The following is an 18,162-nucleotide window of genomic DNA, read 5'->3' as shown; positions in this document are numbered from 1 at the left end:
TGTTGTTATTAGGAGTATTACACTTAATAACAACATGATTGTCTTAGTAATAATAAGGCATCCTTAGTAATCATATTTTTACTTCACAATAATATTTATTTAGTGGTAATAATAATAATAATAAAGCATTGTCTGTAATAATATAAGTAATAATATTTGCCTTCTAAATCACCGTTTCAAGGTGATTTGCACATGAGATCATTAAAAACTGTTAAGTACACACACATAAACAAACAAACAAGCAATACACCAGAAGCAAAACTGAAACGCTAAGAAGTGGATATTTGTCCTGAAGACCCATTTACCCAGCTGGGAATGTCTGAGAGAACAAAAACATCTTCAACTGTTTCTGGAAAGTTTAATGATTTTATTAGGCTGTGTTTTTTAATTTAAAAATCCTGTTGTTTTACCAGTAACCCATCAGGGCCACACTCACACCAAGCATTTAAAGTCACGGCTTTTTTAAGAGTCACGGCTTCCCTCAAAGCATCATGGGAATTGTAGTTTGCTAAGGAGGCAGAGTGTCCTTCGGAGGCCCCTCACACGGCTGCACCATAACAAACTACAGTTCCCATGATGCTTTGAGGGAACACACTTTAAGTGAGGGTGGGGGAGAGAAAACCACGCAAGACCCCTTGAGATTCTTGGGGAAAAGGTGGGATATACATGCAACAAATAGAGTTAAGCTTGATTTAACTTCCCTTCTTTGTTGCTTAGGGTGGCAAGAAAACAAGCTCATTCAATTGTACCAAGTTATCTCAAGTGCAAATTTAAAATACAAAAAGCAGAATCAGGCATGCTTAAGCCCATTCAGTCCCAGAGACATTGAATGGAGTTTTGCTTTATATTGAACTGTGTCCAAAATGTAAACTTAGGAATGTGGTTTTTTTTTTGCAGGGGGAGGATGACAAATGCTGGCTTAGTTTATTCCTGAAGCCTTGTCCTTCTGCTAGCTAGGGACCAGACGAGAGAAAAGAACTCTGTGCGAGCTCAGAGGGTGGGTTTTTATTATGTTTCGGTTGTGCTGGCGCTGGATCATGGGCTTTGTAGTGGCAGGGCTGCATAAACGGCCACCCTCACGCGGGCCCCTTACGCCACGCTGCATGAAGGATTTCAAAAACAAAACGGAACAGGAGAAACAAACAGCCTATTGATTTGTTAAATATGTCGGGACTTGGGGCATGTGTGGGTTCGCGCCCTGAGACCCGGCGTTTCGCAGCTGCTTCTGGGGCCGAGCCAGAGCTCTCTGCGCTTTGCAACAGCTGCCTGTCTCTATCCAAGAGCTTTGGCCACCTTCGCTTTGAACTTTTGTCCTGCCAAGATCGCCGGGGCGCGTCGGGCTTCGCGGGGACCAGGGTGTTGCCTGCGTGCGCCTGGACATGCGCGCGTTCTTGGAAAGCGCACGCCTGCCTCTGCAAGGGAGAGAAAGGATCCCGGAGCTGAGATCTCCTTGCAGGGTGGGGTTGTTGGGGCAGGAGAGGAGGAGGAGGAGGAGGAGGAGGAGGAGGAGGAGGAGGGCTCCTCTAAGCGAGGTGGGCTCTTCCCAGCCCATGTGGTTCTCATTAGAGTCGGCAGCCAAGGAACTCCGAGCTGGAGAGACCAAACCAGAGCGCGCGCGCGCAAGAGAGAGAGGCTTCTGCAGGAGGGGAAGAGGGGAGCGAGAGGGCAGCAGAGAGAGGGATGTGATGACTGAGCGGAGGGAAGGAGAGGAAGAGAGTTGAGAGGGCAGGAGAGGCTCGAAGGAGACGGACAGGGGAGCCGTCTGGCATGGAGACGGGAGCGCAGAGAGGGAGCTGGGCGCGCGGGGCGCTCCGGGGTCTTTTCAGCGGGCAGCGCTTGCTCTCCACCCTCCCTCTGCTGCTGCTTCTCTCCAGCAACGTTGACATCTCCAAAGTGCAAGGTAAAAAGAACAGCTGGTGGCTGGGTTGGGGGGTTAGTATGGGGTTTCCCCCTCTTCCTTCCCCACCCCGGTTAAAGAAAGGGGGGATTTCAGCCGGTTGTCTCCACGGTAGGAGAAGGTTAGCAGGCGCTGGTGGCTTAAAAGGGCAGCGCTTAGCCCGAGGTTGGATGAGAAACAAGAGAGCAGAGAGATTTCTGGTTGTGGGGGAGCGGGTGCCCCTCACCCTGGCATCTGGGAGGGGGCGAAAGAACGAGCTTCCACGCTGCCGTTGCGCGTTGGGATTATGGATCCGTCATATTAAGGGATATTTTGGGCATGTGGTTTTTTTCCGGGGTGTTGGCTGTGCAGGGTGAGTCTTCCTGGCTGGGCATGGAAACAGGTCTTCGCTCTTGTTTTGTTTCGTTTTGTGGCGGGGGTGGGGTGTGAGATTGAGGGATTTGGGATGAATAGGCACCCCTCACCCCGACATCTGAGTTTGGACGGATAGGAGCTCTTTGGGGTGAATGTGAGCACAGGAGGAAGGCTTAACAGGTCTGGTTGTTTTTGGAGAGAGGGGCCAGAGAGACCCCTGGCTTCTCTAGGAAGAGTGTTCCTGGCTATTGGGGTGGGGGCCACTCACGTTGATACCTGGTGGGCGAGAGGAGAGAGAGCTCAAGGTGTGGCTCTTAGGAGATGCTGGGTGCAGATAATAATAAATAATAATAATAAATTTTATTTATACCCCACCCTCCCCAGCCAAGACCGGGCTCAGGGCGGCTAACAGCAGATATAAAACAATTGATTGAAATACAACTTTAAAAACAAGATTAAAATACAACGTTAAAATGCAGCCTCATTTCAGCAGAAACTCAAAAACTTTTTTGGGGATGGAAACGTCAAGTCTTCACCAAGGCTAACTATCCAGATGGATCTGGTGAGGGGCTATTTCTGGGTTTGGAGAGAAAACTACACTTACTGGAGGCCCTCACCTCTGTATCTGGGCACTACGAACAGCTAGCAGGAAGGAATGACACCCCAAATCACCAGTGTGCAGAATCAGTCCCATTCACCACCTGGCTTCGAGTTTGGGTGCCGTGTTTTAAGAGTTTAGACAAAACTTTGGCAATTCTTGCTGGGAGCCTTGAAATGTACCCACACTCCTATGTGCTCATGAATTAGGAGTAGCTCCATGGTTTGATCTGGTAGGGGGGGGGGTGCAATTTCAGTTTGTCTGGGGAGCCCCTCTACTTGGAGGTGCATTGGAGAATTGGTTGCCTCTCTGTGCCCATTGGCAGATTGGGTGGCTTGAATGATGGCAGAAGGTGGTGCATAAGAACCAGAGAAAAGCTTGGCTGCTGGAACAACAACAACAACAACAACAACAACAACAACAACAACAACAATTTATTACTTATACCCCGTCCATATGGCTGGGCCTCCCCAGCCACTCTGGGCGGCTCCCAACAGAATATTAAAAACATGATAAAACATTAAAAACTTCCCTGTACACGGCTGCCTTCAGATGTCTTCTAAAAGTCAGGTAGTTGTTTATTTCCTTGACATCTGATGGGAGGGTGTTCCACAGGCGGGCGCCACCACCGAGAAGACCCTCTGCCTGGTTCCCTGTAACCTCACTTCTCACAGGGAGGGAACCACCAGAAGGCCCTTGGAGGGTGGACCTCAGTGTCCGGGCAGAACGATGAGGGTGGAGATACTCCTTCAGGTATACTGGGCCGAGGCCATTTAGGGCTTTAAAGATCAGCACCAACACTTTGAATTGTGCTCGGAAACGTACTGGGAGCCAATGTAGGTCTTTCAAGACCGGTGTTATGTGGTCTCAGTGGCCGCTCCCAGTCACCAGTCCAGCTGCTGCATTCTGGATTAGTTGTAGTTTCCGGGTCACCTTCAAAGGTAGCCCCACATAGAGCGCATTGCAGTAGTCCAAGCAGGAGATAACCAGAGCGTGCACCACTTTGGCGAGACAGTCTGCGGGCAGGTAGGATCTCATCCTGCGTACCAGATGGAGCTGGCAGACAGCTGCCTTGGACACAGTGTTGTTACAGTGATCAAGGGGGTACCGCAATGGGAAGCCCACAAACAGAACCTGAGTCCAATAGCATTCTCCCCTTCCTTGGGATTTTGGATAGCGGTTCTCCAGAGTTCCATTTTGTATAAGGATTTGTCAGTGGAACAGCTTGCAGGAAGGATTTGCCCAAAGACGGAAAACTCCAGGGTCACATTCAGCGTTAGAAATTCACCAGGTGCTGGTTGCATTTTGCACCTGGCTATAAACCTCTTGTGACCAAGTGAAGATGCCCAGGCGTCAGGATGGCACCTGACGTCTCCACCATCTGGAGGCGCATGCCTGGGGATCCGTGGATCTTGTCTGTTTTCACACACTAGCAACACATCCTGCAGAATTCTTTCCATTATATTTTATCTGCACAATCACAATTAATTCTCAGGAAGCAAAAAGTTGTACAGTGGTACCTCGGGTTAAGAACTTAATTCGTTCCGGAGGTCCGTTCTTAACCTGAAACTGTTCTTAACCTGAAGCACCACTTTAGCTAATGGGGCCTCCTGCTGCTGCCACGCCGCCAGGGCAAGATTTCTGTTCTCATCCTGAAGCAAAGTTCTTAACCCGGGATATTTCTGGGTTAGTGGAGTCTGTAACCTGAAGCGTATGTAACCTGAAGCGTATGTAACCCGAGGTACCACTGTATAGTGGTACCTCTGGTTGTGAATGGGATCCGTTCCGGAGGCCCGTTCCAACATGAAAAGCTCGCAACCTGCGCAGGTGCGCAGCAAGATTTAGCGCTTCTGCGCATGTGTGAGCGGCGAAACCCGGAAGTAACCCTTTCTGGTACTTCTGGGCCGCCATGGGACACAACCTGAAAAAACGCAACATGAAGCAAACGTAACATGAGATATGACTGTACTGAAAAATACGACTTTTGAGCCGCCTGCCCCCAAACTGGCAACCAGACATTCAGTTTTCGCATCTGTAATCCTGGTTTAAAGAGCCACTCAGTGCCTAGCTGACATATCTGAGTTTCTCACACTTGGCACATTCACACAGTTCATCTAAAGTACAACATTATCACTTTAAGCAGAATCTGGAAGATAGCTATTAGCCATGAGGCAGCGATGCTTCTGAACACCAGTTCCTGGAAATCACAGATTTGCAGAGTGCTCTTGTGGCCGAATCCTGCTTGTGGGTTTCCTGCAGGCAGGTAAGGTAGAAAGGTAATGGGGCTCATCTGCCTGGCCGCTATGAGAACAGGATTCTGGACTAGATGGGCAGACTGGCCTGATCCAGCGGCTTCTCTTATGTCCCTTTGGGAGCTGTAGTTTGTTAAGGGTGCCGGTTCCCAGAGTGTTTTAACAATCAGCCCCCTTCCCCAGGGAGTTCTGGGAACTCTAGTTCTCTGGGGGTCTCTTATCAACTCTTAGCACCCTTAGGAAACCACAGCTCCCAGTATGCAGAAGTGGGAACCAGAACGGTTTAAAGTGGTACCATGCCGCTTTAAGCGCATGGTGCAAATGTGGTTTGGGCCAGTTCTTACGCGAAGAGCAATGGGTGTTCTTGGGGGACGACGACAGGCGCCCATGCGCTGGTGTGCCTTGTTGGCTGTGATGCTGTGCAGCTGCTGATGTTTCAGCTTCTGTAAATGTGTTTCTGGGGGAAATTCCTTTCTTCTGGCTTGGGATTGCCAGAGTTTAGTTACGCTCCATTATGACTCTATATGGTCTAGTCTGGGACAGATTCAGAAGTGTCTGTCCAGCCCAGAGTCTCCCTCTCTGTCTTTGTGATGTTGGACAGGGAAGTCGCTTAGATCCGTGGACAGGCAAAACAGGGCAGGGAACTTTGCTAGAGTTTTATTATTGAGAGATTTGTAGAATAAATTTGGAAGAAACTCTTCCAACTTTTCTTCTTCTTCTTCTCTTTCTTTTTCTTTTTTCTTTTCTTTTTTCTTTTTTGTTCTTTTATATATATGTGTGCATATCTGAAATATACCGGTATATGTACGTATGTATTTGCAATATTTTGTAATAATGTTAAATAAAATTAAAAAATAAAACAACTTTCCTACCTCTCGCACGACGCCAGAACTCCTGGACACTCAATGAAGCTAAATATTGGAAGATTCAGGGCATGTAAAAGAAATAATAATAATAATAATAATAATAATAATAATAATAATTTATTGTTTTCACCCCACTCATCCGGCTAGGTTTTCCCTGGCACTCTGGGCGGCTCCCAACAGATTAAAAACAGAATAAAACATCACAAATTAAAAACTTCCCTAAACAGGGCTGCCTTCAGATGTCTTCTAAAAGTCAGATAGTTGTTTATTTCCTTGACATCTGGTGGGAGGGCGTTCCACAGGGCAGGCACCACCACCGAGAAGGCCCTCTGCCTGGTTCCCTGTAACCTCACTTCTCGCAGGGAGGGAACTGCCAGAAGGCCCTCGGAGCTGGACCTCAGTCTGGGCTGAACGATGGGGGTGGAGACGCCCCTTCAGGTACACTGGGCCGATTTATTCTTGCAGTGCCCAGTTAAACGGTGGAACTCCCTGCCACAAGAGGCAGTGATGGCCACCAACATGGATGGTTTTCAAAAGAGGATGAGACAAATTCGTGGAGAGGGCTATTGATTGCCACAATGAGAGGCAGCAATGTGTCTGAATCCCAGGACTCAGCTAGACTGGTGAAGAAAAAGTGATTTACTGTCTATGCATTGTATGTGCGATATAACATTGTGCCACCAGATGGCAACATGGAGTCCCGTTTTTCCTCTAACTGTTTTCCCTGTTTAAATTTACAACGCTTTGAACTGAAATCCTTCTCTGATGTTTCAGCCCCTGTTGCTGGAGACCACTAAGGCGGAGGGCTCTTGTGTTCGAATCCTGCTTGCGGGTTTTCTAAAGGCGTCTGGTTGGTCCCTGTGAGTCCAACAGACTCTCCTTATGTTCTTATAATCTTATTATGAAGCGGTGTCAGCACAATGCAAGGAAATCAAGATGACAGCCAAACAAACGCTCATTGTCAAATAAGCCTTTCTTGCACAGAAATTGGAACAGATGCTCAGTAAGGGCTGGATATAATGGAACAACTGTATCAGCTTTGTGCCAGCAAAGCAGGATGGGTGCTGAATGAACAGGTGTTTTGGAAAAGCCTCCTCTCCCTCTTCCCTTCCTTTTGAACGGGATCTGTTTGTTGTGTTACCCGAGCCTTCAGTATGTGCTCTCTGAGGCTGATGGGAGTTGTAGTCCGAAACTTCTGGATGAGACCAGACTGGCAGAGGCTGGACTGATCTCTCTTCTCTCCTCCTCTTCACTGCTTCCCCTTTCCTCTTCCAATCAGCAATTTGTGGGTAACTGCAGGGTGAGCGTGGTGCTGATTACGAAGTGTGTTGCAATTGCATTTCTTTACCTGCAAATGAATCAGACTAAATGAGCCTGGTTAGCTTCATTGTTGAGAGCATGGTGCTGATCACGGCAAGGTTGCAGGTTCGATCCCCATCCGGGACCACTGCGTTGCAGGGGGTTGAACCAGATAATAATAATTTATTATTATTTATTATTTGTACCCCGCCCATCTGGCTGGGTCTCCCCAGATGATTCTCAGGGTCCCTTCCAACTCTACAATGCTATGATTCTATGATTCTAAATTCTTAATCAATACTAGATACAGTGGATGCTCAGGTTGCAAACGTGATCTGTGCGGGATGCATGTTTGCAACCCGCAGCGGCGTGTTCTGCGCATACACGGGTTGCGATTTGGTGCTTCTGCGCATGCACAAAGCGCGATTTAGCGCTTAGAATCATAGAATCATAGAGTTGGAAGAGACCACAAGGGCCATCGAGTCCAACCCCCTGCCAAGCAGGAAACAGCATCAGAGCACTCCTGACATATGGTTGTCAAGCCTCTGCTTAAAGACCTCCAAAGAAGGAGACTCCCCCACACTCCTTGGCAGCAAATTCCACTGTCGAACAGCTCTTACTGTCAGGAAGTTCTTCCTAATGTTTAGGTGGGATCTTCTTTCTTGTAGTTTGGATCCATTGCTCCGTGTCCGCTTCTCTGGAGCAGCAGAAAACAACCTTTCTCCCTCCTCTATGTGACATCCTTTTATATATTTGAACATGGCTATCATATCACCCCTTAACCTCCTCTTCTCCAGGCTAAACATGCCCAGCTCCCTTAGCCGTTCCTCATAAGACATCGTTTCCAGGCCTTTGACCATTTTGGTTGCCCTCCTCTGGACACGTTCCAGTTTGTCAGTGTCCTTCTTGAACTGTGGTGCCCAGAACTGGACACAGTACTCCAGGTGAGGTCTGACCAGGGCAGAATACAGTGGCACTATTACTTCCCTTGATCTAGATGCTATACTCCTATTGATGCAGCCCAGAATTGCATTGGCTTTTTTAGCTGCCGCATCACACTGTTGGCTCATGTCAAGTTTGTGGTCAACCAAGACTCCTAGATCCTTTTCACATGTACTGCTCTCAAGCCAGATGTCCCCCATCTTGTATTTGTGCCTCTCATTTTTTTTGCCCAAGTGCAATACTTTACATTTCTCCCTGTTAAAATTCATCTTGTTTGTTTTGGCCCAGTTCTCTAATCTGTCAAGGTCGTTTTGAAGTGTGATCCTGTCCTCTGGGGTGTTAGCCACCCCTCCCAGTTTGGTGTCATCTGCAAATTTGATCAGGATGCCCTTGAGTCCATCATCCAAGTCGTTGATAAAGATGTTGAATAAGACCGGGCCCCTGCGCATGCGCGACCGTCAAAACCCAGAAGTAACCCGTACTTCTGGGTTTCAATGGTCCATAACCTGAAAAAACACAACCTGAAGCGTCTGTAACCCGAGGTATGATTGTATAGTCACCGGAACCTAAGAAAAGCCATGTAACTGGATCAGGCCAGTGGCCCCTCTAGTCCAGCATCCTGTTCTCACAGTGGCCAACCAGTTACCTGTGTGAAACCCACAAGCAGGATCTGAGCCCAAGAGCCTTCTCCCCTCCTGTGGTTTCCAGAAGGTAAGGTAAAAGGTCAAGGACCCCTGGACGGTTAAGTCCAGTCAAAGGCGACTATGGGGTGTGGCGCTCATCTCATTTTTCAGGCTGAGGGATCTGGTGTTTGTCCACAGACAGCTTTCCGGGACATGTGGCCAGCATAGCTAAACTGCTTCTGGCGCAACGGGACACTGTGATGGAAACCAGAGCGCACGGAAACACTATTTACCTTCCCGCCAACGGTATCTATGTATCTACTTGCACTGGCGTGCTTTCGAACTGGTAGGTTTGATTTGATTTGAGTTTCTACTGAAATGAGGCTGCATCCTCCATCGAGGGGAATTGAACTGCCGACCTTTTGATTGGCAATCCCAAGAGGCTCAGTGGTTTAGACCACAGCACCACCTGCATCCCTCAGCATTGCTGCTTCTGACTATAGAGGCAGAGCTTCATGGACAGTAGTCTTTTAGGTGCCAAGCGATGCCCTGATGTCCTGGGCAAGACACTCCTGAGAGTTATTAGAGGAAGACTTTTTCTTTTTAAAAACACTGATAGACATCAGGCCAATGGCCCATCTAGTCCAGGGTCCTGTTCTGCGGCCAACCAGATGCCCATTATGGGAAGAAGAAAAAGAGTTTGGATTTGATATCCCGCTTTATCACTACCTGAAGGAGTCTCAAAGCGGCTAATGCTCTCCTTTCCCTTCCTCCCCCACAACAAACACTCTGTGAGGTGAGTGGGGCTGAGAGACTTCAGAGAAGTGTGACTAGCCCAAGGTCACCCAGCAGCTGCATGTGGAGGAGCAGGGAATCGAACCCGGTTCCCCAGATTACGAGTCCACTGCTCTTAAGCACTACACCACACTGGCTTTCAGTGGTCCAAGCCCAAAAGCAACTCTCCGTTCCTGTGATTTCCAGTCCCTGGCATTCAGAAGCATTGCTGGCTCTGCTCATGCAGGCAGAGCTTCATGGACAGCAGTCACTGTGGGATGTGAAACACAAGAGCAGTCAAGTACAACATTCCTAGAGTGAACATGTTTACACATGGGGAAGAATGTTTGTCCAGCCAGCAGGTCAACTTCCTGTTTCCTTCTGGACTGGGACAGACTTCCTCTGCGTGTGACTAGAGGTGGGCGTGGCCTCACCTGTGCAGGTAACAACAAAAGCACAGGGCAGGACAACCATCTCTCTCTTTTTGACTACATGCATCAAAGAAGTCTGCTTAGCCAAAGATGCTCTCTTGGCCTCCAGCTAAGAGGGGACAAAGGGACTGTCTCCTTATGAGATAGTTTCCAGGTATATGTTACTTTTCTAAGCTAAGTCTGCCTTCTGGGATCCTATTGTGAACAGAATGGTGTGTGAGTAAACCTTTTTATGCTTTTATAGAAGACTGCATCGTGTCTTATCTTTTATGAGGGAATATGGGGAAAATACCAGAACAGTTATTATAGAGGATTTAGCGAGCCTCAGCAAACGCATCCGCTGCAAGTTTAAAAAGGGGAATGTTACTCTGCTAAATTGTGAACTTGTTAGCACAAGTTGGAAAGGCTGTTATCAGACAATATGTCCTCTCCTGCATTCCTGAACATTCCCACAGTCATCAACAGCTTTTTCTCCTCCATTAATATACTGATATAGATACAGATCTAGTCTAACCACTGCAAGAGCTTTTGTTATATTTGTTATTTCACAGAACCATTGAATTGTAGAGGTAGAAGGGACCCTGAGGGTCATCTAGTCCAACCCCCTGCAATCAGTTGGGAAACTGTGTACGTGCAGCTACTCACACAGAATCAATTAAGGTTTGGCAGACAGCCAAAAGGTCATGTGAAGGAGTAAGTCTGCCTGGTGATAACAGAGACATGGAGACAGCTCCATGATTGGTCAAGCTTTCTCAAAGGAGTGATAATTAATGGCCTACTAACTGGAATGTGTTAGTTCATAGTGCAGGAGTTCAGTAGTTCTGTGTGTCAGTGTAGGAGTTGTGAGTCGTGTCAGAGAGAGCAAGCTAAAGATCCGTGTTCTGTTCCTGTAAATAGTCCACTGTATATAATAAACACCTAACTACAAGTTCCTGGTTCCTGCTTCGTCTATCCTGTCTGCAGCCAAGTCGCCAATTGCTTCCGTGGATTCTGCGTTTACTCTGCTAGGTCTGGCTAAGGTCCTGCAACTAGTTGGAAAGCAGCAAAACACCAAATAGGTTTTGCCAATACAATCTGCAGCTGTCCCATATGCTGGGATTGAACCTGCAACCTTGGCGTGATCGACGCCACGCTCAAACTACCTGAGCTGTTATTCATAAAATTTACACAAGGCTTGAATCTCAGGGGAAGCTCAGTTGGTAGAGCAGGAGTCTCTTAATCTCAGGGTTGTGGGTTCGAATCCCACAGTGGGCAAAAGATCCCTGCATTGCAGGGGGTTGAAGGTGACCTTGGAGGTCCCGTCCAACTCTACAAGTCTATGACTGTAAAAACAAACAAACCCCCAAAGCAGCTTACGAAGGATAGAGAGTAAAATCAAGAAATAATTACAAGTCTACCTTGCAGCATTCAAATGTTAAAATACTAGAACGGATTAAAATTATAAGATGATACACTGTGGGGTGAGTCCCAGGCATCTCCCCCCCCCCCCCGCAAACTTCCTTTCTCTGGTTAAATTAACCAGTGCATGACCTCTTGCAAATCTTACTCATTTAAGTAGAGCTTGCAAAGGAAAATGTCTCCCGTGGGATCGTGAACGAGGTACAGCGTAGCCGTTTGAACCGACGTCTGGGCTCATGTGCTTTGGTGCTTACGATCCTTTGAGATCTACTTATCCTTAATAGGCTTTTCAAGTCACCGAGAGAATGTTTAATTGAGCGGTGGCAGGAAATTGGGGAGGCGGTGGCAGTGGCAAGGGAGATCCATTTCTTAAGCCTATTTTTAAAAAGCCCTTTAGCAAGTTATCCCATTGAATTTCACAGAGTGGCTGTGTATTCACTTTCTGTCCTCCTGACCACAGATGTGAGGTTGATGGGCAGGCTGTTCTATTTCGGGGGACCAATCCCAGACTAATTTCCTTGGTGCTTGGCTTCCTCTAGGATGCTGGGCCAGTCAAGGTTAATGGGGTCTCAAGATTTTGTCTGCCTTTCTGTTCAGGGCAGAGCTGGGTTTCTTTGGAAACATGGGATGGCAGAGTTGGAAGGGCTCCTGAGGAACATCTAGTCCAGCCCCCTGCAATGCAGGAATTTGCAGCTCTCCCTTGCGGGGAGCGAACCTGCAGCCTTGGCACTATCAACACCACACTAATAATAATAATAATAATAATAATAATAATAATAAAATTTATTTATATCCCGCCCTCCCCAGCCAGAGCCGGGCTCAGGGTGGCTAACACCAATAATATAAAATCACAGTAAAACATAATAAGGGGAAAAGAGAGGGAGGGGGAAAAAACCCCAATTTAAAATACAGGTTAAAATACAATTTAAAATGCAGCCTCATTTTAAAAGTCGCCCATAGATCAAAACCATAAGGGGAGGGAAACATAAGGGTCAGACTGAGTCCAAACCAAAGGCCAGGCGGAACAGCTCTGTCTTGCAGACCCTGCAGAAAGATGTCAAGTCCCGCAGGGCCCTGGTCTCCCGTGACAGAGCGTTCCACCACGTCGGGGCCAGTACTGAAAAGGCCCTGGCCCTAGCTGAGACCAATCTAACCTCCTTGAGGCTCGGGACCTCCAAAGTGTTGTTATTTGTGGACCTTAAGGTCCTCTGTGGGGCATACAAGGAGAGGCGATCCCATAGGTACGAGGGTCCTAGGCTGCATAGAGCTTTAAAGGTCAAAACCAGCACCTTAAACCTGACCCTGTACTCCACCGGGACCCAGTGCAGTTGGTATCTACTTGCACTTTGAGGTGCTTTCAAACTGCTAGGTTGGCAGGAGCAGGGACCGAGCAACAGGAGCTCACCCCATCGTAGGGATTCGAACTGCCGACCTTCTGATTGGCAAGTCCTAGGCTCTGTGGTTTAACCCACAGCGCTACCTGCATCCCATACCTTGTGCATACCTTCTGCCTTTCCACCAGCTTGATGCTCAAGGTGGCTTGCAACTTGCAGTTCTGTAGAAAGGAGGTGCTGTGGCCATTAGAGACCGGCAGCTAATCTTGCACCAAAGAGTTGCCCAATTGTATCAGGAGACATTCTGTCCTAAAGGCCTTACTCCTTATCTTTGTTGTTGTTGTTGTGTAGTCGTTTAGTCGTGTCCGACTCTTTGTGACCCCATGGACCAGAGCACGCCAGGCACTCCTGTCTTCCCCTGCCTCCCGCAGTTTGGTCAAACTCATGCTGGTAGCTTCAAAAACACTGTCCAACCATCTCGTCCTCTGTCGTCCCCTTCTCCTTGTGCCCTCCATCTTTCCCAACATCAGGGTCTTTTCCAGGGAGTCTTCTCTTCTCATGAGGTGGCCAAAGTCTTGGAGCCTCAGCTTCAGGATTTGTCCTTCCAGTGAGCACTCAGGGCTGATTTCCTTCAGAATGGAGAGGTTTGATCATCTTGCAGTCCATGGGACTCTCAAGAGTCTCCTCCAGACCAGAATTCAAAAGCATCCATTCTTCAGCGATCAGCCTTCTTTATGGTCCAGCTCTCACTTCCATACATCACTACTGGGAAAACCGGAGCTTTAACTATACGGACCTTTGTTGGCAAGGTGATGTCTCTCTTATCTTCTTATCACATACCAAAGTATGTGCATAATACAGAAGAGGACCTTGTGCGTGATGCATGAAGGTGCTCAGAGAGTCCTTTGTTTGCTTGCTTAATTAATATGCAATTAACCAGAGTCCTTATATGGAATCATAGTAGGGCGTTATCCCAAATGATTTGAAGGTACTCCATGCATATGTATCGTCTTAACTGATAAGGGAACAGTATATTATGAAGCCCCCTTCTTCGGGAGGGTGCTCAGTCCTTTGGATGTTTTTTTTAAAAAATAATTTTTATTAAGAATTTCAACATAACAAATTATCAAAACATATCATCTTCATCCCCTCCATTTTCCCCCTCCCCCCCCAAGAAAAACCCTCCCTCCCCCCAAAAAACTTCCCTCAGCTCCTCTCTCTGATTTTTCAACACCTGTTATTCTCTGCATATTGTAGAATTGTAAAGATCCTTAAATTATCTGTCTATTATGTTAACAATCAATAAATTTGTGTATGTTTATTCAAAACCTGCCAAGGAGTCCAATTCATTTTGGGGGGTTTTTAAAGTAATTTGTAAAAAGTTCCCATTCTTCTTTAAAGTCACACTTGTCCTTGTCTCGCAATTTGTATGTCAGTTTTGCCAATTCTGCATAGTCCATCAACTTCTCTTCGACTTGCAAGGTGTTTGGGATCAAAGGTAAAACTATTTAAGAGTTTTCATCATGTCTCAAAGCACCCTGCTCTCCCCCCCTCTGCCATTGAGTAATCCAAGTTGTTTTCTGGTTGTTTTGGAGACTTCTCAAGTCGGTGCTTCATGGCAGATTTCCGAGTTCCCTGTAACTGTTTCAGCTTCTGCTATCTGGACGACAGATCTAGATGCTATCGCTCTGCCGCAAGAACAGTTTTCTTTCCTGCTTTCGGTCCCCTTCCCCTGTTTTTCTTGTGGGTTTTTCCCCCCTGCAGGTATTTCGCAGAAAAAATAACCCCAAAGGGGAAGAGAGCTGAGTTTTGAGTTTGCCTTTGGTTGCCAGATAAATCTCGGTTCCTGCTCTGCTCCCCAAACCAATTTTTTGGGGGGGCCCTTCCTGCTGGTTTTCCTGTAGCTCAGTTTTGCCATCCCTAAAATGGTCCATTCTCTCTCTGGGCAGGTGCAGAGGTTTAAATGATTCTGGCAAGGGATCTGGGTTGAAGAATTTGTTTCACTTAACTGGACCTTTGAGTTTCTGTTTTCTACCCTCAGGACTGTCACCGCAGGGAGAGTTTGTCCGGCCGCGATGGATCTCAGGAGGACGCAACCGGCGGGATGTTGGCGAGGCGGAAAAGGTCGGATCTTGCCTTCCTCTGTTTTGATTCCTGCCGATTCCCTATTTCTTTTCTTCGTTGTCTTGATGGGTGTTTCATTGTTTTATAATTGTTTCTGCTTTTGGTGTTATGGGGGGTTTATTATGTTTTATTGCACTTTGTGACTGTTGAGTTTATTGTGCACTGCCCTCAGATCCGTCCGGATGAAGGGAATTTTAGCATTTTTAATAGATAATAATAAATAGCATCTCGGACTTCGGAGGGGGAGCAAGGACATCCTGTTCCAATGAAGAAGACATAAGTTCTCTCGGGATATGACAAGAAGGTCTTGATAAAGTTGCTAGGGTCACTTCTGCAGCGTACATCACAATTTCTTTCTTTCTGTCTTAAATTTGTATACAGTGGTACCCCGGGTTACATACGCTTCAGGTTACAGACTCCGCTAACCCAAAAATAGTGCTTCAGGTTAAGAACTTTTCTTCAGGATAAGAACAGAAATCGTGCTCCGCCAGCGTGGCAGCAGCAGGAGGCCCCATTAGCTAAAGTGGTGCTTCAGGTTAAGAACAGTTTCAGGTTAAGAACGGACCTCCGGAACAAATTAAGTACTTAACCTGGTGTACCACTGTACTGCGCTTCATCCGTAGAACTCAGGGCAGTTCGCAACATCAAAATACAGTGGTACCTCTGGTTGCGAACGGGATCCGTTCTGGAGGCCCGTTCGCAACATGAAAAGAGCGCAACCCGAAGCAGCGCATCTGCGCACACGCTGGTTGTGATTCGCCGCTTCTGCGCATGTGCGTGATATCATTTTGTGCTTCTGCGCATACACGAGCGGTGAAACCCGGAAGTAACCCTTTCCGGTACTTCTGGGTCACCCTGGGACGAAACTTGAAAGAACATAACATGAAGCAAACGTAACATGAGGTATGACTGTACAAGATGAAAACACAAAATTCATAATAAAGGCAAGTGGGGGGGGAGCACAAACCAATATCCCCCTCCCACAAACACATTTAAAAGGCGTTCTGTTTATTTATTAAATTAAAGCACCCTTGTATCGCTTTAAGAGTGGTGCCTTACCTCAAAGAATCATGGGAACTGTAGTTTGTTCAGGGCGCATGACCTTAGCAAACCACGGTTTCTAGGATTCTGCATGACTGTTAAAACGATGTAAGAGTCAGACTATGGAACTCCCTGCTACAGGAGGCAGCAATGGCCAGCAACCTGGAGGGCTCTAAAAGAGGACGTGACAAATTCATGGAGCTCCAGCCACTGGTATTGAGAAGCATTTCTCTCTCTCCACTCTCTGTTTTTTTAAAAAAATAATATTTATTATTTTTCCAAAAACTTAAACACTAAAAAGACAATACAATACAATACATTAAATTAACAAAACAAAACAAAAACAATCAAAGAAATCAAACAATTTCTTTATCCCATCTTTCATTCACTTATTTCCATGACCTCCTCACACCTCCCTTTTTGTATTCCACTGTTAATTATTTCAGCAATTCCTTTCCATCTTCCTCTGTTTTTTATCCTATAGTTATCTTAACTCATTCTAAGCTTATTTTTTCCTTTAATGCTCTATTAATCTATCTGTACTTAATTCCTTATAACATTTCTACTAAAGCCATATAACTTCATTCCAACATTTTTCTAACATTCATTAATTTTACAGTATTTCTGTAAATAGTCTTTAAATTTTTTCCAATCTTCTTCCACCGACTCTTCTCCCTGGTCTCGGATTCTGCCAGTCATTTCCGCCAGTTCCATATAGTCCATCAACTTCATCTGCCATTCTTCCCGGGTGGGTAAATCTTGTGTCTTCCAATATTTTGTGATGAGTATCCTTGCTGCTGCTGTTGCATACATAAAGAAAGTTCTGTCCTTCTTTGATACCAATTGGCCGACCATGCCCAGGAGAAAAGCCTCTGGTTTCATCAAAAAGGTATATTTAAATACCTTTTTCATTTCATTATAAATAATCTCCCAGAATGTCTTAATCCTTGGGCATGTCCACCAAAGGTGAAAAAATGTGCCTTCAGTTTCGTTACATTTCCAACATTTATTTTCGGGCAAATGATAAGCCTCTCTCTCCACTCTCTGTATGCAAAGTTTAATTTTATAAACCTCTCTCTAGCTATCTCTTGCTCAAAACAAGAATCGATGCGCATTTACAAATGCAGATAGATATATAGTCCAAGGGCCTCTGAAACCAGCTGCATTGTTCCTGCCGGACAGCAGTGATTTTCTCTAAAATTATATTTATGACAACTATGATGATTCGTCTGGCGCCGGAAAACATCAGGCACTTGCGTAAAACTCATAACAAGGCAAACGCTGCCCAGTGGGGCTCGCAATCTTATTTAGAAGAGGAACAAGAATAAATGGAACTGATTTCTGTGTGTGTTTGGCAAAGGCCAGAAGCAATTAGGCATAAACGAGCTTTTTCCCTTTTCTTTTTTTTAAGAGCAAGGAAAGCAGGGATGAGTATTGGCTGTTGAAGAGTTCCATTAATAAGTCTAAGAGAGCTGTGCAAGAAAGAGGGGCGGTGGGTGGGAAATCGGAGGGCTTGAGAAAAGACACAGAGAAGCAGGCGAATGCGAAAACTGATATGGAGAAATGTATTTCCTTGTTGCACGATGACATGCTTTTGGTATCTTGTTGGTGCAATGTGAACAATGGGTTAAATTGCACAGCGCTTGGGCTCAGGTCTTGAAGACCACATCCCCGTGCCTGGATGCTGAGAGATAAGGATGCCAGGTGCAGGGGGTTACCATAGCAACACCAGCAACACCGTGCATCGCTTGCTGTGTCATTCACCCTGCCATGGGTTCAGGAAATGATTAAAGCCGTTTCTGCACTTAGGCGTATTGCTTTCATTATTGCCTTGATTCATGTCCTGTTTGCTGTCAGGGTCTGACTCTGAATCGGTAAAATAAAAAAAATCCTTCCAGTAGCACCTTTAAGACCAACTAAGTTAGTTCTTGGTATGAGCTTTCGTGTGCAAGCACACTTGTTCAGATACACTGAAGATACACTGAAGAAGTGTGCTTGCACACGAAAGCTCATACCAAGAACTAACTTAGTTGGTCTTAAAGGTGCTACTGGAAGGATTTTTTTTATTTTGATTATGGCAGACCAACACGGCTACCTATCTGTATCTGAATCGGTAGTTTGCCATCTAGCGCCTGGAATTCTGAGGTAGAATTCCCCTGAACATGGAAGCTCTACTTAGGGGTAATCGTCGGTGATGGATGAATATTTCTTTTTAAAAGTTTTTTTATT

General features: G+C 46.4%; 1 protein-coding gene across 2 annotated transcripts in view; it reads left to right on the top strand.

Moving 5' to 3' along the window:
- Positions 1-1,531: 1,531 nt before the first annotated feature.
- ADAM33 (ADAM metallopeptidase domain 33) overlaps positions 1,532-18,162 on the top strand; it is a 101,023-nt gene continuing 84,392 nt past the window's right edge. The window contains exons 1-2 of one of the 2 annotated variants that reach the window (XM_081020733.1): positions 1,532-1,900; positions 14,810-14,892. In XM_081020733.1, the coding sequence (XP_080876859.1) occupies positions 1,768-1,900; positions 14,810-14,892 (216 nt within the window). In that variant the 5' untranslated portion in view covers positions 1,532-1,767. The remainder of the gene's footprint in view (positions 1,901-14,809; positions 14,893-18,162) is intronic. The other variant, XM_081020732.1, reaches the window with a different exon arrangement.

The sequence above is a fragment of the Podarcis pityusensis genome (assembly GCF_964106645.2).
Source record: "Podarcis pityusensis genome assembly, chromosome: 9".
NCBI lineage: Eukaryota > Metazoa > Chordata > Lepidosauria > Squamata > Lacertidae > Podarcis > Podarcis pityusensis.
The sequence above is the reverse complement of the archived record's forward strand: the minus strand, read 5'-3'. Positions and strand labels throughout refer to the sequence as shown.